The sequence below is a fragment of the Pezoporus wallicus genome, unplaced genomic scaffold (assembly GCF_028554395.1).
Source record: "Pezoporus wallicus isolate ANWC-B61680 ecotype Strahan unplaced genomic scaffold, APGP_CSIRO_Pwel_v1 contig_3876, whole genome shotgun sequence".
Lineage (NCBI taxonomy): Eukaryota > Metazoa > Chordata > Aves > Psittaciformes > Psittacidae > Pezoporus > Pezoporus wallicus.
In genome coordinates, this window is record NW_026636085.1 from 1,154,682 (window position 1) to 1,177,989 (window position 23,308).

At 38.8% G+C, this 23,308-nt stretch overlaps 2 protein-coding genes across 5 annotated transcripts in view; both read left to right on the plus strand.

Moving 5' to 3' along the window:
• LOC130593674 (metabotropic glutamate receptor 5-like) overlaps positions 1 to 23,308 on the plus strand; it is a 254,570-nt gene that overhangs the window by 189,083 nt on the left and 42,179 nt on the right. The window contains exon 9 of the mRNA XM_057399013.1: positions 8,913 to 9,148. Within this exon, the coding sequence (XP_057254996.1) occupies positions 8,913 to 9,148 (236 nt within the window). The remainder of the gene's footprint in view (positions 1 to 8,912; positions 9,149 to 23,308) is intronic.
• The window catches only part of LOC130593681 (metabotropic glutamate receptor 5), a 255,284-nt gene that overhangs the window by 187,918 nt on the left and 44,058 nt on the right, over positions 1 to 23,308 (plus strand). For all 4 annotated transcript variants that reach the window (XM_057399023.1, XM_057399025.1, XM_057399026.1 and 1 more), the window contains one exon: positions 8,913 to 9,148. In XM_057399023.1, coding sequence (XP_057255006.1) covers positions 8,913 to 9,148 — 236 coding nt within the window. The remainder of the gene's footprint in view (positions 1 to 8,912; positions 9,149 to 23,308) is intronic.

Below are 23,308 nucleotides of genomic sequence, written 5' to 3' on the forward strand. Positions count from 1 at the left end.
TTATGGGGCAATTTACAGTCAAATTTCTCTTCAGTTTAGGGGACAATCCATACAATTTATATGTATGGATAAATTCCTCCAGTGAAACTGATTAGCTATAAGAGCTTGCAAGCATGAAGAAGGGGCAGCACAGGCTTGAAACTGTGTCTTGATGTAGACCTGAATACAGCCAGGTTGAACTACTTTGCACCTCTGACCTACAGATGCAGACAGCTGAAAAACTCTGTTTTCATGAAAATTATACATTGCTATAGACTGCCAATCTCTCAAATTGCCATCACCTTTCTCAGTTGGTGGAAGTCTGGATAGTCTGCAAGTAATTAGTACCAGTAGTCCCCTGTGCAAATCTACCAATAATCCCCCTGTGCGAGGTATCTACCAAGTTCACCGCATAACTACGTCTCAATATCATCTTGGGGAAATCAGTTTGCCTTATTTCTAAAAATAATCAGTTTATTTCTTTCTTTTGAATTACCTTTTAATTCATTTATAATATGCATGAAAAGGGAGACTAAGATGAGGAATTTCAAACTAAAAAAGCCAAGTAGCAAGACAAGAATTCATTGCGTACGCAGTTATAAAATAAACTTATCTAAATACAGCAATTTACAGCTGCTCACCAAAAGTAATTCCACCCCCCCCCAATATTAACCAAGCAAATTTACCTTTGCAAGACTGGTAGCACTTTGCAGAAGAGCATGAGGAGTCTTTAATATTTTTAGAGCTTTTAAGATATAGAAAAAACCTGACAGAGTAGAGAAATAAAATGAAAGGAAAATTAAAACAGCCTCTCAGTCAACAAACTCCTACACAGGTGGAGAATAAAAATCTCAACTATATTCTCAAATGCTATCGGTCAGATTTTTGGCAGGAGAGTGATTACATGTGGGCAGAACAGCAGTTTCCATCATCATTAAGTGGCCTGCAAACAGATTTTTGCATAACAAAAAAAGACCAGCCTACAGCCTAATGAATGCACTCATTAACTGTAATAGCTTTAGCTATAGATTGAAGAGGGAGGGACTTTAGAGAACAAGAAATCATCTCAACTGATTCCAAGATGCTGCAGCATTTTCAATTTAGAAAATAAGTGGAAGTGTTTACAAAAGGGAGGGTGGGGAACCTTTTCTTGTTGTGTACATGTATCTCAGTGTTTTGTCTAACCTTAGAAACAGTGGTTTAGAAATGTGTGCTGAATATCCCAGGCAGTGCTCACAGGGAATATAAAGCTTCATTCCCCAGCTCACTGTCACTGGCTGTCACTGATCACACTTTGTCCAGAGCCAATAACTAGAAAGTTGCTTTTCATAGAGTGAGTAACTTAATGGACCCAACTAGTTGACATGTCTGTAGATTCCCATGCTGGTGTAAAAAGACAGAGCATCGTGGTAGCTGTAGAGACAACACGTAACATGGTGAGGAGCTCTTTCAGGAACCTCTCTTCCTATTGCAAACTGTTGGCCAAATTAGGGAACACAGAATTTGTCTTCTCTTTGAAAATACCAAGGATTATCTTAATTATACTGAGGGTGTTATTTGGGGAATATATCTAAATCCTTTCTTTCACCCCAAAAAAAAGGCAATAAAACAGAATCATTTTCATTTAAAACAATTTTAAGAAGACTGTTTCAAAAGCAATAAAAACCAAGCTTTTCCAGTTCAGAGAAAAAAAAAAAAAAGCCTTTTTATTTTAAATATCTTTACTGTGCAACATGTTAGCTACCTCTGATTAGGAGAATTTTACCCCATTTCTTTCACCCTGTGCATGTGTCCTGGGTTCAGCAGTAGCAGTCATGTTTCTCCTTCGTGGGAGCTGGTGCAGTGCTGTGTTTTGACTTCCAGCCTGGGAACAGTGCTGATAATACCGATGTTTTCAGTTGTTGCTAAGTGATGTTTACCCTGACCAAGGACTTTGTGAGGCTCATGCTCTGCCAGGGAGGAGGGGAAGCCGGGAGGAAGCAGAGATGGGGCGCCTGACCCAGGCTAGCCAAGGAGGTATTCCATACCACAGCACGTCATGGCCGGGGTGGGGGAGTAACTGAGAGTTACCCAGGAGGACACGGGCTTCTGAGTGGGACTCATTTCTTGGCCAGTGGTATCGTGTTCTCTTCCCTTGTTATTTTCCCTTATTGTTGTTGTCCTCAATGGTAGCGGTGGTGATTTGTGTTGTACATTGGTTGCTGGACTGTTCTTGTCTCAACCCGTGGGAGTTGCACCTTTTCGATCCTCCTCCCCGTTCCTCTGGGAGCAGGGAAGGGGAGAGCCCCAGGGGGGGGCCTCGATTGCTGTCAGCCCGGCACCACTCACTGGGAGTGAGTGAACAAGCTGTCTGGCTAGGGTTTAAACCACGACAATGGGGAAGTGTTTTTCCACATAGTTACATTTAGTGCTTCCAGCCCTGATTCTGCTTGGCATAGGTATGTGACCCACTGCACACTCTTGCATACTCTCACTTCAGCACTGGAATTAGCTGCGTACAGTCAAATACACAATTAATCCTAAAACATAGAACAGATAGAATAGTTAGGGTTGGAAAGGACCTTAAGATCATCCAGTTCCAACCCCCCTGCCTTGGGCAGGGACACCTCACACTAAACGATGTCACCCAAGGCTCTGTCCAACCTGGCCTTGAACACCGCCAGGGATGGAGCATTCACAACTTCCTTGGGCAACCCATTCCAGTGCCTCACCACCCTTACAGTATCTGTTCTTTGTCGATGCTTCCCACAGCAACTGCAAGGAAAAGAAAAATACAGTAACAAGAAGTAAGGTAAAACACCACGAAAAGCTGGGGAAACTGCGAGGGAGGGACATTATTTTAACTCTCTTTGCATTTCTTTCTCTAACCCACTGGGGTTTACACACTTATCATTTCCAGACATATGTCAAACCTCAACATAAGCTAGCACAAACACAGGGCAGATTGGATGTCAGGAAGTCAGTGGCCTTCTGTCCTTCCTTCGCCAAGGCAGGGCCATTTAGATCAGATGGATGTTTATCCTATTTTCTGACAGCCCTAGGAGACTCCAAGCTATTCTAGTTCCTCATATTCTCTACTGCGAGGAACACCTTCTTGATGTTTAAAATGAGTCTTTCTCCCTGCAGTTTAAGTCATGAATGCTTACACCAACATGATAAACAAACTATGATTGTTTTGCTGCAGCTTTTTAGGTACCTGAAGACAGTTGTAACATCTCTCCCCTACTACTGTGTTTGGTTCTTTAGGCTATAAATCTCCAGCTAATTTGAATAAGCCTGTTTTCTAGATCACCTTCCCACTTTTAGGTTGACCCTTTATCTCTGTCACTAAACACTAGGTTTTCCTGTTGTGAAGTTTGATACTAAAAGCTGTCCTGGGTTCGTCTTCCTTAACTTTCTCCCCGTAGGGAACTGCAGGCCAGCACTTTCTTTACTCTTGCTCCCAGAATAAAGTGCTTAGAGAATTGCTTTCTGTTACTTTTGACATCCCTTTTTTGTTGAAGCTTGTTTTATTTTTTGAACATTTTCATTTTATCACTATCTAATGGTTTTCTTTCATGCTGACCCTTGAAAATCTGACCTTGCTTCTGCTTTTCATATATCTGCATCTTTGAGAGGGGCTCACTAATGTGCTACTGTATTTCCTATCCTTCGTCTCATGGCATTTTTGAATTAAGTACTTTTTAATTCTTCCATTCCTTACAAAGATCTAACCTTGAGGTTTTCTAAGGTTGGTGAAGTCTGCTAATTTTCCTTTTTGCTCTTTTAAAAGTCATAAATGCTGTTTTTCATGGTTGTCCTCACCCAAATTGCTTTTTGTCTTAAACTTCTCAAGCAGTCCTCACCTACTGATTAAACACCTACAGAAGAGCTTCATCTCTCTTGTCACTGGGTACAGCCTGTATCTGAGTAGTGTCACCTAGGCTTTCTGAGAACTTGATAAACAAGCTACTGCATTCTTCTCCTACCCATCATTATCAGAAAGCCCTGTGCTTTGGAGAATGCTCTGTAGCAGCTCACAAAAAGCTTTCTCCATATCACATTCCACATTTGACGGCATTAATCCGATATCACAGGATGGACCATACACTTGTCACCTGTAAGCATGACCAGTAATGAATAGTCCTAATTCCTTCTGTGTTCTGCATCTCTGAACACGTGAATGAAAATCCTTGATGCCTGAGGCAACACCTCCTTCCTACTCCATTTGCTTACTTCTCCTGAACCCAATAAATCTTTTTAATATTATCTATTTATTTGCGTGCCTAATGATCTCTTCTGAGCAATTATTCTCTCATACTAATCTGACCATGAAATTAAGGTTTTGACATTCTCTTATCTAGTTTAAGCTGGCAATAGTTCTCTGCCTTTGTCCTGTTTAAAATGATGTGCAACTCTAGTAATTTGCTGCTCTTGCAGAAGGTGTCAGTCAGCTCTGCATATGCCTGTTATTCCTGATAAGCAGATTGACATCAGTAACCCGCTCCATGTGGTTGACTGTCATGCTACTTATTAAGTAGATGTGGAGCATTCTTGAATCAGAATCCATCTTGTCTTTTGTAGGAACTTTGTGGGATTAAATGCTTAGGTCACTGCTGACAGGGACTGACTAATTTCACCTTTTTGTAAATGTTTTTTCAGGAGGGCTATCAATTTCTTGACTACACTGTATAAGCTCAAAGCAGCCATCACCATCATGCATATTGACTGATGTTTATAGTCCTTAAGTGCCTTTCCAATGATATCTTCATGATAATTCAAGCATGAGCTGGCTCCTGTACTGTTCTTCACCTGAATGCTCTCCTACCTCCATGAAGATTCTTTCCAGAAGAAACAAAAATATCTCATTCAGGCAGCTGGAAATTTCTTTATAACAGGTGAATAACCCAGTCATCTAAATAGGATCTCATCTGCCTCACCCGCCTCTACTTTTCTGTTCAGATATTTTAAAATAATTGTATGTACAATAATGATCAAAACCATCAAATTATTTTATTGAGCTTTTATTTATTCATTAATTAATTTTGTAAATACTGCTGGCTTTGCCATGGCATTTATTGGAGCCTTTCTGTGATATAAAACTATGTTGTGATTTACTGTGAGTAAACCAAAGAGACCTTTAACAAATGAGCAGAACGCTTCCCTTCTGTTTGCTGAAGGGTACTTTTTTTACTAACATCTCCATCACCCTGAATAACCTTGAAAAATTGGTAGTTGGGGTAATGTACACATGCAAATAAGATGTGATAACACATAAAGATCATTATGATAATAGCTCTCCTATTTCAATTTTATCTCTTGCTAGCACTGCAACTGCAAATGTCATTTTTCCTTTTTTCCCTCTTTCCATGGCTCCTTATTTTCTTCGGTGCACAAGAAACTTTGTAAATGATATTTTTTACCTTTTTTTTTTTTTAATCTATACAGTATATTTGTTATTCTATATTATCCTATATCACACCACCAGTATGTAAGGAAACCAGGAATTAGTTTGACAGCAAAGAATATAAACACAAAAGAACTGGATGAAGGGAAAACATGTCATGATTCTAAAAGACAATTCCCCACTGTGCTGAATGTGAAGGTAATACTGGGGGCAGCCAGATCTGTACATGTCATAGGCCTCTTACCTTGTTGACAGCTTTCTACCCTGGGAAGCTGATGAATGAGCTATGTGAATTATTGTGTACACCTGACAGATATCTCAGCAAGGGGCTTTTACTGCTGGTGCTGCAGCTGTGCTTTCCTTCACAACAAGGTTTCTTTATGTGCAGCTCAAAGTCTTGGCAGGATCATTTCAAGGACATTTGCCCAGTGGTTAAAAAGCAACACCATTTATTTCTAATAGTAGAATCACCCATTCACCTAGTCAGAATAAACTTGGAAAGCACAGTGTCTGTGCAAGGGAGAAAAAAAACCTTGTGTAGTGATCTGGTAAGAATATACTTGTCCCATTTAATCTGTTAGGAATCTTTCGTAATCATCACTGGAATACTGTTCACCTGGATTTATTTTACTACCTATGAGAAAGTTGTTCTTAACCATTTGTTCACCTAAATATCATATATACCCCATTGTTAACTTGAAGAACCATTTGTCTCACCAGCACACAGTCCTGCACTGTGTTAGTGGCAATCTGTGCACCTTGCCACTTCTGTTGGTGAGGGTGGGAATTATACTGGACTTCATTTGGAGCTCCTTGTCACAGCCAGTTTCTGTTGAACCAGTAGAATTTAACAATGGATAATACCATTTTGAACCTTTCATAAGGTTCATTGCAACCAGCAATGGAGTACTATGATATCCCCAGCCATTAAGAGAAGAAATACATACTAAGGAGAGGCAGGCAGGACTAGGAAAGTAACTAGGTATTTCTCTCACTGTTCCCTTCTCTTTCATCTCCACTCCCCTTACTGAGTTCAGAGTATGTCCCAGGTCTAATACCCCAAATATATCTATATTATATTGCCACTGGCGTCCCGTAAGTGTTACTCTGCTGTGGGTGCAGAATTTAAGTACCACGCACTACCGGTGCTTTTTTATATTCATGCAAGCTGGTTTTCCTACTCCATTTTCACTGGCCTTTAGATACCAGTTTAGCATTTGCTTTGCCACCTTGTCTGTCTGAAGCTTTGCTGTCTCTATGTTGTCTCTGCAATACACACTTTGAGTGCATCTTTTATATAAAGCTCCCAAATGCTATTTGCCCAATAAGCTGAGCTGAAATGCTTGTTTGAATGAAAAGCAGCTCTGTTGAATTAAGAAGTCCTTCTGAAGAAAAGTTGAGAAGGGTTATGTAATATGAAGTTGTTATTTCTGTCTATTTTAACAACTTAAAGTTATAAAACAGCATCTTTGTTGCAAACCTATCTTGGAGGGGATAACTATTCATTAAGTATCGCTATGAATTTTATAGCACTGCTGGATTAGATCTACAAAACTGTTCCTGTGAAAAAATGATAAAGAAATTCATTATAAGAAAACATTTTTTTCCTCAGTTGTTTACGCAACAACTTGTAAAGCTGGGATATTGACGGCACAGCTCTCATTGTCTTAAATTCTGTTCAGTTTTAAAAATAAGACACACCACAGACAACCTACCTCTTCCTGCATTCATAAAACCTGTCAGATTTTATGAGGACGGATAAAACTGCTTAGAAACTTGCCAAAGATTAAGATGAATGTTTCAAAGAAAAGGTTAAATTGCTCATAAATTTAAAATACCTTCTGCAGCTTTCAACACAAAACAACCCATAAATGGTTCTAACTCTTTGCCCAGTAAATGGTGCTGGTAGAAAGTGGGGAGTCTCCTGAGTGTGGTTGGGAACATTACATCTGTGTTCATCCCTAACTGGATCTAAGCTAGAAGGTAAATTTAACATCAGTGCTCATCTTTCTCCTTTTGTGAATGTGTATATTACTCTTTTCTGCTGAGTAAATAGTGTATTTGAAATCTGAAGCATGTTCAACAGCCCCTTCATTTCCATTTCAGACACTAGATATTATTTTTGCCTCTGGTAAAGTTATTATTTATTGACACTGCAGCTGTGCTAATAAGATGTAGTCAAATCCAGGCTTCAATGAAATCTGTCTTGTGCAGAAGGAGTCACTGTCTGAGGTCTTGACTTCTGCAATGTGTGAGGACAGCTGAGTGCAGAGAGCAGGCAACCAAATAACTGCAGCAAGTTTCCTCCATGTTCTGCAGTACAGAAGCAAAGTTTAAGCCAGACAGCAAATGACCAAAATAGAACAACAGAACTGTATAGATAAAGGTCGCCTACATCTGTTACACAAGTTAAAATAGGGCTACCTTTTAAACAACTCATGAACTTTTAAAATAAGACAAATTAAGCTTCTTTTTTATCCTTCAGCTGTTTGATTTTTAGGATTTAAAGGTGATCTCTGTAGTCATTAACAGCAGTGCCTTTTTAGAGAGACAAAACCCCAATCTGAGATTCTTCTATGATTCTCTCAGTGTAAGACTTGGGACTTTTGAAAAACTAAAGTATCAAGTCCATGATAGCACAGCAGAAACCTGCATTGCTCTAATGAGATATGTACATTTGTAATGGAGTTGAGTGAAACTTTGTAAATGTCAGTACTTCAAAAAAAATCCTTTGTGAAACTGGAGAGAGGAGAATTACCCTCAGAAATTTGTGTCATTCTGTTTGATTTGGGTTTTCTTGTAGCTACTTGTGGTCAGAGTGCTGCAAGCAGAAAAGTTGACAGAAGGGGATTAAAATTTATTGCGTGGTACAGGGTCACACAACTCTGTAATACTCCAGTTATGAACAACCAAGACATGGATGTTCATGATGTTCTGCCCAGCTTCATTAGTCATGTCAGCAAAGAGGATTTCTTGCTTCAGAGGCAATGCCATACTGTCTAGCATCTGAGCTCTGAGCTGATATCTCTACTTGATCATCATCAGTCCATTTAGAATTTCCTTAAGGTTCTTTGGGCCGTGCTCGATCATGCAGTATAGGCATGGTCTGCAACACAGTCAGGACCATCACACTGTAAAAGCTCCTGTTCTCAAGGCCACCTTCTTTCAGCTAATAGAATCAGCCCAGTTTATGTAAAAACCTGAATCTAAGACTTTCTCCTCAGAGCTCAATGAGGCTTAGTGTGATGCAGAGATGTGTTTATAGGTGTGTCTCAGTGGGTTTCAGGATCTGTGATTTTTAATCTTGTTTCAATGGTTTGGTTGTGGACTTTGCAGTCCTGGGGTAATGGCTGGACTTCATGATATTAAAGGGTTTTTCCAACCTTGTTGATTCCATGATTCTATGAAGAATATATCATCTAAGTAGAAGGTACCAATGACAAGCAAACATAAGGAAAACACTGAATTTCAAACTTTGCTTTTAAGAAAGTATTTTTCTTATTCCTCTAAATGATTAATGTTGTCCCTCTTCTATTTATCCCTGCAGTGATGGCTGGGCGGACAGGTACGACGTGACAGACGGGTACCAGCGTGAAGCTGTTGGTGGAATAACGATCAAGCTCCAGTCTCCTGATGTGAAATGGTTTGATGATTACTACCTTCAGCTTCGGCCAGAAACAAATCACCGAAATCCATGGTTTCAGGAATTTTGGCAGCACAGGTTCCAGTGCCGTTTGGAAGGGTTTCCTCAAGAGAACCCTAAATACAACAAGACTTGCACAAGTAAGTGTATTTATTACTCCTGCTGTATAAACCATTGTGACTAAGGGTCTGGTGTAAACAGCTCACACTGGACTATGGAAGCCTGGTCTGGTGGAAGAGTGAATCGTATTGGAAGAGGCTGGAACTACAATCCTTCCTCTTTCCAAAATGATGACAACCAGAACTTTAAAAGTATTCATATCTCTAAGGAAACAGATACTGCCTCAGTACTTAACAACTCTGTGTTTGGAAAACTTGATGCTAATCTACCTCTATGGGCATCTAAACAATTTAATACAAAATTCAGTGCTTCTTTTCTGAAAAGGAGTAATCGCATTGCTTTAGTTCACAGGAGCAATGAGGGATTAATAAACTAAAAGTTACATGAGGTCCATATGGCAGGCATGGTTATTTGTGTACTCCAAATAGAAGACTAGCTGGTTTGAAAGATTTTGTCAGATTTTCTTTCAGCCATGAGTCATTTCAGTAAACGCCATTTTAAGCTGATCTTTTTCAGTAAATCATACTGATTTTAGCACTGCCACAACATTTTGTCATTTTTGCAAAACTATGTCAAAACCTTTTTTTCCCCAGAAAGATATGACCCATTTTTCTGCTCCTTTTTTTGGTTTGGGGTTTTTACTTGTTTTGTTGGGGTTTTGTGTTGTTTTGTTGTTGTTTTGTTTTGGTATGGTTTTTAATTATTTTCATTTCATGAGATGCTAAAAAGTGCTAAGACCTTGGGCATCCTGCTGGTGCTGAGGCATAAGGTGGTGCTATGCTGGAAATTAGGCCATCCACAGCTCTAAGTCGCAAGGGACCTTCCCTCCTAAAAATATCAATATATTCCACAAACCCCTAAGACTGAGAAATGGCTTTAAGGGTAAAAGTTGTGGATTTACACAACACAAAAACCCCACCTAAGCCCCACTTAACACTCATAAGTCTTTTTTTGATTTGGACAAGTTCATAGCGGAAGTTTGTGGCTGAGGTAGAAATTGAATCAAAACCTCAGTGTACATCTTCATCACTCAGCTGACTTTTCTCCACTGTTTTCCTTCTGCTACTCTTCCAACACAGCCTGACACGTTTTATTTACACTATTGACAGATACTGCGTATTGAGCAGTAAACTTCATTGATTTCCCCACAGTAATGTAGACCTCTTTCCTGAGATGTCAGTATAGTGGGCATGGCTGGATATAGGTTAATGAAGACCTGCGTTTTATCACTGTGTTGTGTTAGCAACGACATTTCAACTTGATTTTTCTGGGTTTCTTTTTTTTACTTACTTTTTGCCAACATTGGTAGAATCTAATTTCTGTTTAATATGAAAGATTGGGAATTGTGAAACATAAATGTCTAAGAGTCTTAGTCTACAATGAATAAAATACGATTCACCAACACAAAAACATTATCTCCGGGTGCAGAGAGATCCTACTTTAGAGATGAAGTCAACCAGTCATGGATGTAAGACAACTTAATCATAAAGCTTGAATAAGTTGCTTTGAACAGCAATCATCACTGGAAGGCTTCCCACAAAGAGATCCCGAATGAGCTCAGCTCAAATAGGTTCCTAAAACCTGTGAATGTCAAACACATAATACATAGATTGTTCTAATTACTTTTCCTGCAGCTTTATTGTTGTATTCAGTGCTCAGCCATGATGGTTATAGTAAAAGAATGAAAACCAGATTATAATAGCTTTAATTCTTTCTTGTTGCTGTAGGGTGGCAAATGTTAATTCAGTTGTGCATTTCCCCAGTTTAACAACACTATACACAGCAATCAATTAAAACTGTCCATTTGATCGGGGTTTTCACACAGGAAGTTGTTACTCATCATGTTACTCAGTTTTGTAGTTCTGAATTTGATCTAGACCATCTGTCAAAATTTATATAAAGAAAATTCAAAGGTTGGCCAGAAAGAAGACATGCAGATTTACTTAATCACAACTTTGTGTGTCATAACTGCTAAGACACCTGTGTTGTTTTTCTCATAATATCCCAAAACTAGGCAAGGGGTATGATAAAGTGAAAAAAATACTGAAATAAGACAACTTTGTATGTTTACCAGCAGCAAAACCACAAGAATATTCTCTGAGAATTGCAGGATTCTGATGTTGGGAGTTTAACTTCAAAATTAACATGAAATTTTGAGACTGTCATGGAAGTTTTTATTTCTACCTAGTTTCTTATCTTTCCTATGACTTTAAAAATCATGTCTTTATATTGATTCCAACATTCATATTTGGTTTCTTAACTTTAAGCATGTCTTGAATCTAAAATTCCTTCAGTTCAGACTTCACAACAGTAAAAGATGATACTTGCCCTCAGTGGTCACAAGCATAGACGGACCTGGCAGTTTCTGCCTGATGATAGATATACTAGTGCTACTTCAAATCCATCTTGATAAGAAAGCAGGACTTTAGTTTATCAGTTTATTAGGTTATCTCACTGAATACATGCTCTTATTCAGCAGCTGCTTTAAGAAAAAAAAAAAATGCTAAAAGTGTTTCTCAGGATTCCAATTAGAGAGATTGAGTTTACTGAGAAGTGCTGGATAGAAATAAAAATCCATTTTTGTGCCAAAAACCAAGCCATTCTTTACTGCTTGGGATAATGATGAAAAGATGAACATAAAGCTGATTGGTGTTGACAGATGAGGTCGATGTTAAAAGGAGGTGTCTATAAAGAAGCAATAACCATTACTTTAGTGGAAAAAACAAAGGGGGGAATTATTCTGCACAACCTGGTTGCTCTGCCATGAAAAAAAAAGAATGGTTAACAGTATAAACAACTTATTCAAACAGCAAGAAAATAAGCACAAAAAGAAATGAAAGATGTCAGATTATAAGATTGACTTCATGTATGTCCCAGGTATGAATTTAGTTGTTTTACTTTGATGATCCCTGCCCTGTGTAATAGTAAGTTATATTTACCTCTGTGACAGAAAATACATGTAATCACAAGTTAATGAAGCCAATACAGTGAATAGTGAGGTTTCATTATTTTTTTTATTTTGGGGTTTTATTTTGAATTCTCTTTATTTGGTGGGTTTCACAAAATTCAAATTCATTTTAATGTAAAATACCCCGATAGGAAATGATAAACCAAAATATTTTTTCTCCATTCATTCTATCAAGACAAATAGGCTCCATCCCTTCACACTGAGATGAAAATTTTAGCATCAAGCTCACTTTTCATTTACAGATCTTAACACACTTTTAATCCAAAAGGGCGTCAGGGCTGTTGCTAAGTACATTGATTTTCTGCCCAGCTGGAACACTACAGAAAGTGAGGAGTTTGCAGGCTTACCTGACTTGATTTTCAGTGTAATCAGTTCCATGCCACAGGAGAGCTGCTACAAGCCACCTCTGAACACTAAGAGTCAGGGCAAAGAATTTAAAATGCATCTTTAAAAGGAGATGTGTAATGGCCTCCGAACACTAGGGATTGTACAGGAATAGGATTTAGCTTCAGTCAGATATGTTTTTTATTATTCTAAAGCCACAATTCAATGAAGTTCGTAAATAGGTGTGCAAGCTGATCCAGATGAGTAACTCCACTCAGCAACCATCTTCATGTCATAAAAGGCTAATCCAATCCTTTGGTATTGATTGCCTTTGGACCTTTGAAGACTAGGTGTGCACTTGCTTTCTTACAGACAAGTGTCCCCATCAGAACTCAAATTCCTAGTACCTTTTCCTGGTGTTATATAAATGTATCTTAGAGCAGAAACAAAACCCAATGCAAGCAAAGTAAACTGTGAAACTCTGGCTCAACTGACAATAGTGGGAAAAGTCAAGTCTTAAAAGTCAGGAGCAGAAGCATATATATTACATTTACCAGTCTGTTAAATGAATCCTTTTGCCTCTTCTGCTAAGAGACCCTATTTTTCCCATGCTGTGTAAAAGCCAGAGGCACAGATGGAACAGCATTTTTTGAAGTGTTACTTAAACACAGAGCAAAACCAGAATACTAATCCCAAGTACTGGCGCTCTAAGCGGAAGACAAGAAAGAGCAGATAGAGGCTGATGCTGATGAAACAGTGCAACATCTTAGTTTGGCTGGCAGAGGTTACAGACAAAGTGAGGTTACACAAAAAAAAATGGTAGCATCATCTAAAGGAACAATAGAAACAAGAATCTGAAAGAAGGTAATGGGGCATTTGTGCAGGTATTTATGGCAGGGTCCTGACATTAAATACTGTGGTTCAAAGCAGCAGTGCAGATAACACAAAGGGAAATGATGGAGGCTGGATAATCACAAAGGTCAACCACGGACAGGACACAGAGGGCACTGTAAGTGCAGAAAGAAACTTACATCACAGAAACACAGGATCACAGAATGGTTTGGGTTGGAAAGGACCTTAAAGCTCATCCAGTTCCAGCCCCCTGCCACAGGCAGGGACACCTTCCACTAGAGCAGCTTGCTCAAAGTCCTGTCCAACCTGGCTTTGAACATTCCCAGGGATGGGGCATCCACACCTTCTCAGGGCAATCTGTGCAAGTGCCTCACCACCCCCACAGGAAATAATTTCTTCCTTCTATCTAATGTAAATCTACCTTCTTCTAGTTTAAAGCCGTTCCCTCTTGTCACTACATGCCCCTGTAAAGTCCCTCTCTGGCTTTCTTATACTTCCCCTTTGGGCACTGGAAGCTGCTTTAAGGTCTCTCCAGAGCCTTCTCTTCTCAAGGCTACACGTCCCCAGCTTTCTTAGCCTGTCTTCATACGGGAGGTGCTCCAGGCTCTGATCATCCTTGTGGTTTCCTCTGGACTTGTTTCAACAGCTCTATGTCCTCTTATGATGAGGACATGAGAACTGTACACAGTGCTCCAAGTTGGGACTCACAAGAGCAGAGTAGACGGGTGGGATCACCTCCTTCGACCAGCCTGGTGTTGCAGCACAGGATATGGTTGCTTTCTGGGCTGCAAATGCACACGGCTGCAACATGTCAAGCTTCTTGTCAATCAAATCCCTCAAATCCTTCTCTTCAGGGCTCCTCTCTATCCATCCTCCACCCAGTGTGGTGGATGTGGAGGCTCTATCCAGCCTGTGTGTGTGCTTGGGATTGCCCTTACCCAGGTGAAGGACCTTGTACTTGGACTTACTTCATGAGTTTTGTACAGGCTCACCTCTCAAGCGTGTCAGGGTCATCACTCTGGATGGTCCTTCATGTCTGACACAACTGGGAGCAAGGAGAAGAGACAGAGCTTATAGGGAATACAAACATACTTAAAGTGGTGAACAGGGAAAATCAGACTTGGAGCAGTATTCTAAATGGGTCTTAGCAGAATGCAGAAATCCAGACATTGCAGTCATTATTTGACCACTTAGGTTTTCTGAGCCAAAAATGCATTTTCAAAGGGTTCAAGAAATGACACAGGAGAAGGGTCACAAATATATCTCCAAGAAGTTAAGAACAGAATTAAAAGTGAGGTTTTTTGCAGAAAGGGAGATTAGGGTAATTTGGGATAAATACCAGACAAGTTTTGCAGCTCAAGGTACAGAAAGGCTCCAGAAATGTAAATGCAAAAATTATCTACAAGTTTGCTGAATCCCATTCAGCTCCAGCTACTTTTAATGAGGTGTAAATGACCCATAGAAAGTTCCAGGATTTCAACTGAACAGAAATTTAGGTTAATAAATGGCCCTTTCTTTTCCAGAGAGAACTAAGGAATAAAATATGACTGTCTAGTCTTTGCACAGCAACATGCTAATAATCTATTGGTTAAATGCAAACTCAAATGCCAAAGTTGGTTTAATCAGAATATAGCCAATAAAAAAATAAATGGTGTCATAATGGAAGGGTATTTTCTGTGTTTCAAGAAACATGTCACATTTAAAACTCATATTGCCAAATTTAGCATTCCTACACTTGTGTTTTTTTACTGCAAATGAAAACAAATAAAATTAAGTTAAAATTTGTTATTTTTTAAACAGTGAATTCTAGAGCATTTTAATTCTCCTGAATACATCCTGTCTGTCACTCAGTTTGATACTTGATACATTACATCTCATGCTTGGGCACTGGTGAGATGAAGGATGGCCCAGCCCTCATTTTTATGGTCACGTTTCAGATCTGGAGCTCAAACACAGTTTATCACTGCCTTTTACAATGATGCTGGGTCACGTCCAGAAATTTCCAAAGGCAAATCAGCTATAAGGCATAGTTCCAAATGTGAATTTCCTAGAAGCCTGATATAATCTGAGCCAGAAACTGACATAGACATGTCACTATTTTTTTGGCTCACTTGGAGGAAAAAGCAGTGTGGCACTAAAAGCTACCATATATCCTGTTATACCTATTTGAAATACTTTTTGGTATACATTGATCCTGATTTTAAGATATCTGTAACTCAGACCCTTGAATAACTTCAGTCTTCTCATTGCTGTTATGAAAACCGTCAAAATCCTCCAAAATCTGAACTACAAAGTTACATCTATTTTTTCCTTCACTTTCTGCTCCCTGCCTTCCTCCTTCCATATATTAGATATTTTTATTCTTTGTAATATAATACTTTTTCTCACTGCTTTTTTGAACTTTGAAAATTATCTGGAAGAGAATAATACCACTGTACAGGTAGAACCTGTCTCTCCAGACTTAAGAATAAAAGTAAATTATAATTCACTGTATTCAGAATATATATATTTCTTATTAGATAGATGAACTGGAGTAGTTCCTGTCATTTTCTCTCAGCAGTCTGCCCGCATTTAATGTGCTTTTGCATCTGTAGCAGTTGTGTTTCATGATAATTTAGGACCAAAGAAATTGAATTCTGTAGAAGGTGAAAGGATAGTAACGCTGTTAAGAAAATGGTGTGAAGAGATAGATATTCATTTACTTGCTTTGTCCTAGGACTTAATGTTACTCTTCTTGCTGATTTTACTGAACTTGAGAACAGAAGGCAGACTTCCAGTGGTTTGTAGGTGCCCAAGGAGTGCTCTAGTCAGATTTGTGAGAGCTCCGGACTTGCCTTGTTCAAGTAGGCTTAAATAGATGTAAAATATCAAAGTTAATCAAGTATTTGGAAGAAACCTTTTGAAAGTCCTCTCTGGATTTCAGGACGCTGACTTTGGTCCCTCAGGCATTCTCAAATTTAACATTTTAGTGATAATTATCACATTAAGTGTAACAGTATTGTACTGGCTTTCAGCTGCTTAGAGTGAGTTAGAATTGGTCAAAAACATTTGTTGGGTGGATTTTACCGGAAGATATATGCTCGTCAAATTGACAAATGTTCTATAGTAGCATGTTGATGCAATGACACACACTTTGAAAGAAAAGCACTGTAATGAGTAATTTTTGGTTTCGTTGTTTCAGTAACACTGAAGTGTTTTGTTTCAAGTTTATAATTTGCTTTTATATTGTTTCATTGTTACTGTTATGCCATGCTTTTTGCCTCAGCAACAAAATGACATTTTCCAGTGTTGCCAAATATTCTTCTTTTTTAACTTGGAATTTACTTTTCAGAAAATATTAAATTCAATCTTGAGGTTTTGTATTAATTTTTAATGGAAAAGGACACTTGGACTACATGAAATTTCCCACATAGAAATTAGGAAAATAAATGAACAAATATACTATTGCATTTGACCTTTAGCAGAAAAACACACCTGGAACCTCATAAATAACAGAGAACTCAAAGTCACTTCTTTTTTCTCATTGTTTTAACAGAAAGCTCTGATGACAGGTTTTGTAAAACGCCCCAAAAGAAGATGTTTTTGTGTCTTTAAACAATGATACATTAATTAGATATGAACATTATGCTTCAACTTGATTCATATGTATAACCTATCCTCAACTTTATAAGACTGCACTCATTTCTTCACTGAAGAGACATGCATGTTTCTGGAATGACTAACTTAGTGGCATGCCATCCAGGACATGCAGATCACAAGAAGGTTGCTGATGTGTTCCCAAGGAGTACAATTGTGACAGCATGGACCCATGATGGACCAAAATCACACACAATATTCTGCATCAGACAGGCACTAATGTGTCTTTGTTGCAAAGATTAGTCTGCTGTCCTGATTTTTTGTTTTTGAGATACTAACTAAGGCAAAATGAAAAAGGGAAAAACACCCCCACATTTGCTGGCTGGCTTGAACTTCAAATACTACCAGCAGAAAGCGAATATGGGACATATTTGCTAGCATAATTAGAACTCATTTCTGTTGGCCTCTTGTCTCTCAAAACAAAAATTAACACAAAGGATTGAATTATTTTAATTACATATATATAGAAACTACATAGAAACCAGTTTGTTAATTAATACTGGAGAAACATTATGAGATAGTTGGAGACTTTAGGTTATATTTCTGGTTTCCTCTTGATGTCCCCTAGGATTTTGTCAAAACAACATTCTCATTACTGAGAAATTTTAAAATAAAACAAATAAAACTAGCAATTTATCTTTACTGCAGTGTTAAACCTGATGCATAGCAAACAAACTGCTCTGTACTTTGAAAAATATATTCTCTCATATTCTGTCCCATATTTCATTCTCTTGTTTCTCCTCAGAGAATGAAATAAGGGGGGGCGGGACGACTGTCTGGAATATAAATTATTTTCACTCTTCTTTTTACCCTTTCCCAGTTCTTTCAAACTCAAAGTATTCTCAGCTTTGGAAAAGTTAGAAAGCAGGAAAAGCACATTGAACCATGGTTATTTTGCACTCTTTTAACAGCCCTGCTTGATGAGGCTTTGTAATGTCACCAGCTGGCAAACAGAAAAAAATCGTATTTCATCTTCCTTGAGGGTAAAAACTAGAGGGGAAATAAAAGAGGAATGACAGGTTTTCCATCAAAAATCCATAAAATAAGGAATTTCATTGAAGCATGTTTTCTGTTTATTTGCATGCTAAGTACAGGAAGCAACAGTGAAATTTCAGCATTTCCCACAAGATTTGGGTTGATTCTGTCTTGTTTTTCCACACCTGGGGGAGAAAGGGGATGTTTTAGGCAGGTTGCTTGACTGTTCCTTCTAGCTCTGCTCCCAGAAGGTGCTAGAACAACAGATCTGCAGGGGCAGCTGGATCTGGGTACTGTGGGAGGAATGCTGAAGCGTGAGAAGAACTCCACACTCTCTGTGTCAACAGCTAGCTCACCTTGCAGTGGGACTATGAGCTCCTTTATGGGTTTTCTTGGGTTGGTACACTAACGTTTTTTACATAGATCCAAGTAATGAACCCCTGCCAATAGGAATCACTTTCCTGGTCAAAGAAGGTGATTCCTTTTCCATCATCAACATAGTTATGTTTTGGAGAAGTGACAATGGAAAATAAACCAAATTTGGATGAGGAGTTTAGTGCTGGGCAGTCTCTGCATGGCTAATCACTGGTTAAAGGCTGATTTCGAAGCCATCCCTGCCCAGCTCCTCAGATGAGTTCCCTGGTTCATGCTAGCAGTCTGCCTTACCTCAGGCGCCATCAGCGTGCATGTACTTGAGCTTGCCTTCACATGGCCCCAAGCCTTGTTTCACAAGATATTGCTTAGTAGAGCTGTGTGTGATCGCCTGGCAAAGCCCATAGTTAGGATAACTCCTGTGATATTGCTGGAGTGTCCTAAAGTGCATCACTCCCAAACACATGGGCAGAAAATAGGCATGTTGGGATGCTCTGAATTTATACCATTCTCAGGCTGTTCTTCACCTTTGTTAGAGTTACAGCCCTATCATAAAGCTGGGAACACACAGACAAGGTATTTGTATCCCTCTGGAGAGGGTGCAGAGAAGAGCCACAAGGTTGATCAGAGGATTGGGAAGTCTCACAATCACAAAGAAAGGCTAAGAAAGCTGACTTTGTTCAGCCTTGAGAAAAGATAGCTCAGGGGAGACCTTAACACCATGTTCCAGCAGTTAAAGAGTGGTTACAAAGAAGATGGAGACTCCCTTTTTACAAGGAGTCACATGGAAAAGAGGAGGGGTGATGGGCACAAACCCTTCCTTGGGAGATTCCAATTGGACACAAAAGGAACATTTTTCACAATGAGAACAATCAGCCATTGGAATAATCTTCCCAGGGAAGTGGTGGATTCCCCAGCATTGGACACTTCTAAGGTTCAGATGTACAGGGTGCTCAGACATCCAGTCTAGGTGATGCTTTGCCAAGAAAATTTGGCCTAGATAATCTTTGAGGTCCCTTTCAACCTGGTGTTCTGTGATTCTATGATCCAATAATTTAAAGACAGACATACCCAGACTATATATCTGACCAGGAAAAAGCATGGTTATTAACCACCTGCTCCAGTGGCAGCAAATTCCTAAGCTGACATTTAATGCATTTAAACATATTGCAAAGTCTCACCTGAATCCTGTATATTTAGATCCCTAAATGATCTATAGAATAAATATTTACATACTTATATTTCCCATGAAATCCAGGATAATTTTACTTTAATTTCAGACAGTGCAATAGCCAATAACAAGCCTATTGCATTAAGCAGAGGAAAACCAGGAAGATAATTAAAAGTAATCCTCTTCCTGAGGAATATTTAGTCTAAAGAAAGATTATCGATAAAAAGTAGTAGAAAGGAAGTATTATAGATAGTAAACTGAAGGATGGATGGATGGATGGATGGATGGATGGATGGATGGATGGATGGATGGATGGATGGATGGATTATCAGAACTGGCACAGAAGGGAGATTTGTCTGCGTAATATTTCTTAGACAGAACTGGCTATGACTTCAAATCTGGGATATCTCATGATCTCACATCTTGGAAAATAATAGGATAAGCCCTTATTTACTTACAAAAATTACTTGGACAAGAAGTGTGAGAGAAGAAACGGAACAGAATTGAGAGATCTGTGCGTGTGCTCTAACTGCTGCAATTCCCCCGTTTTTTAGAGAATTCTACAATGTTTGATCATTTATGATTGCAAATGCTGCCCCACTGTCCTCATTAGGTCTGTTTTGATTCACACTGCATTCTTCTGCTGCCTTGTACAACTTAATTGAGGCAGGCAGAATTTTGTTTTTATTTCTGTAGTAATTGCCATGATACAGTGTTAACACTTACTGGTTCTGAGGTACTGCAGTACAGATAACTTCCTACACTCATTTGGACATAATGACTAAGTTCAGCACAGATTCGTAGATAGTTGATATTATTCCAAACAATGTTTGTGAATGATATCAACTATTCAATCCTGAAAAAATTGTTCAGTCCTACCACAGAAAAGGTGCTTAAGCCTGTCAGAATTGCAGTAAGAATGAACTGAAGACCTACGAAACACAGCTTTGTACCTGACCCACATACATGGTCACCTTGGTACCCCCAGTTCCTGCTGTCTGCAGCATCCTGGGAGTGATGCTGAGTCTGGCTGCAAACTCTGTGGGCCAAAAAGGATTCACAGCTCAGGGGAGGTTACTCTAAACTGGCCGTATCCTGGTCCTAAGGTTTGAACATCCTTTTGCAGCTCTGGGTCATTGGGAGCTTTCCTGGGGAACTTCATCTGTTTCAGTGCCTTTCAAAAGAAATGTATTGTGTGGCTCCCAAACTGTGACACCCAGTCCAAACCAAAGCACAGTATGCAGGAACAATTTGGAGATTGGTTTTGAAAGCCCCACATCTGAGCTCATATGTTCATTTGAACATGTCCTGCTTATTGCTACAAGCCAAGATTAAACAGCAACGTGCTGACTTTTCCCAGCCCACAGGAAAGCAAGATGTTTGCATTTTCTTCTTTACAAATTTTTCTCGTATGGGAATGGTCAAGATGGAGAAAAGGAAATCTCAGATAGATATGGGATTTTTAACCCTAATAGAAAAGAGTTCTAATCTGGATATTATAAATAAGCATATGGGTTACAGTCTGTGGATATTGATTCAGAGAAATCTCCAGGAACTCACCAACAAAGTTTAAGTTGACAAGCAAGTATTCTTTATTGCAGTGCTGGGAGACGCAGGGGAATTGCTCCTCCTAGCGTGTCTTGTCCAAGCATCAACCAGGCTGTGATTATATTGTCTTTAAACATACATATTCATTAGATTACATACATTACATTGTACTTTCAGAGAATGCCTCCTGCATGCTCACTAAAATGTGATAGTGGGCTTTGGGACCCCTGGCAGTAATTTCTTTATCACTTTGTTTTAGGATCGTTATCATATCAGTAACCACCAGTCTGTTCTGGCAAAGCTTATTTTAGTAATTTCCTTTTCTCTATAGTTGCTAACAAAGCCTAACATCCTTGAAATTACTTATATACAACCCTATTCTTCAATCAACCCCCTTCTCCAATCCACCCTATTCTTCAGTCAACCCCATTCTTCAATATTTATTCACTGCCCGTAACTCTGTAGGAACTCCGCAAATTCTATTAGATTTTTTCACTATTCATTATTAAGAGTTTAATCAGTAAAGTCAATTCTATTGGACATTACTGGAGTAATCATCATTAAATTTATCCATGCCACCCTTCCATCTCATGCTGATCTTGTGTCAGGAAAGGTTCTTGACTGAAGACACACTTCTGTATAAATTTAAGAGTACGTGTTTGAGTTCTAACAAGAAAACCAGACTCTAACATTTAAATGGACAATGTATTTAATAAAGCTACCTAAATAACACTTGTTGCAGAAATAGATTTAAAATATTTCTACTCTTTTTTTCTGGCTGAGAGACTGCTTTTTATCTTGAGTGTTCAGCCTTCCCTTACAACCACTCATAGGATCATTGAGGTAAATAATGTTATTTATATGCGTCAAGTCTAATGTACCTAAGCACTTTGTGAAATGGGTTGAAAGCCACTTTCAGACTTAACCACTTTTTAATACCGGCATTTTTAAAGACCACATTATTGTAAATTGAAGAGCAAAAATCTTTTGTCTCAGTTTTTGAGATGTTCTCCTTAACCACAAGATTCCTGAAGTACTGCAAACTGACAGTCAGGCTTGGCAGGTGGGATTTGCCCCTGTATAGCAAAGTGAGGCTTTAATATCTCAGGGAAATGTTTTCTCCAGCTGCAGGAAGTATATTAAAATTCTCATAACAGCTAAATCTCTCACAACTCTGTTGGCAATTGCCAGCAGCTTCTGTAAAGAGCTAAGCAGCCTCATTACAAATGATCAGGTGAACTGAAAGAGGCTCAGTGTTTAAAGGAAGCCAGAATAATACTGCTGTAAAATTGAAGCACAAAGCCCAATGGAGAGTGTTCCTGAAAGAATTAAGCTATTACGTTTTTAAGTAATCATATGCAATAAAGAAGCTGGAATACTCTTTATAATAAATACTATTGCTGATGCAAATCTGATTCATTCTAATGGCTACTATAATTAACTGTATAGTTTGTGAGCTGTTAATTGTGAGGATGAATAATTGGTTAAACCATGTTTTGTGTATTGCAATGTAGTAGGCTTGTTCAATTTTCCACTTAATTTCAATTAATATGGGTTTTACATGTACAGCACTGTTGCAGTTTTTATGCTTATTATTTTTTAATTAGGAAAAAGTAATACCTTGGTAGAACAGAACAAATGAGCAACGCTGTGTGCTATTTCTAATGTTTTTTTTTCCATTACAAATATTTCAAGCTGCTGTCATTTAAGTATCCACAGCGTTAATCACTGCTCCTGAGGCTGGCTGGAACTCGGAGTGCCAGTTCTCCCATGAAACAAGGGAAAAAGGGAACTCTCAGTCCCTATTCACTTACTGACCTCTACACAGTGATTTTCAGTTCAAACTATGTATCTTTGTTGCCCTTCCTGATGTTTTCAGTACTCCAAAATGTTTTAGTGATTAGAACAGCGTGGTGATGTTCATTACTGAAAATGTGAGCTTGTAGATGTACTTGTTGTATGATGAGATCAATCACCAGCTGGAGATTCTTACCCATCTCCACAAAAGGTGCCTAGACATCAGACTGTATGCTTGTCTTTTGGATGGACATTGTTAAGCTAGACAAGTGCCATCCTCGGAGTCATATATTAGTCTTCATTTCTTTCAAGGAAAAAATTGTTTCTACATCAGTCTTTTCATGGCACAAATTACTTCTCACATTGTACTGCTCCTGCAGCTCAGATGGGCAGGTGTAATCTCCATCCTCCTCTCCAGCTCCTAGGGATTGCTGCTTGACTGATAAAAGGACAGTAACTGTTCTAGTAGAGCTCTTTGTTTGTCCTCCTTCCAGAGCCAAATCTTTCCAGGTGTTTGACAAATTCCCAGCGCCACTG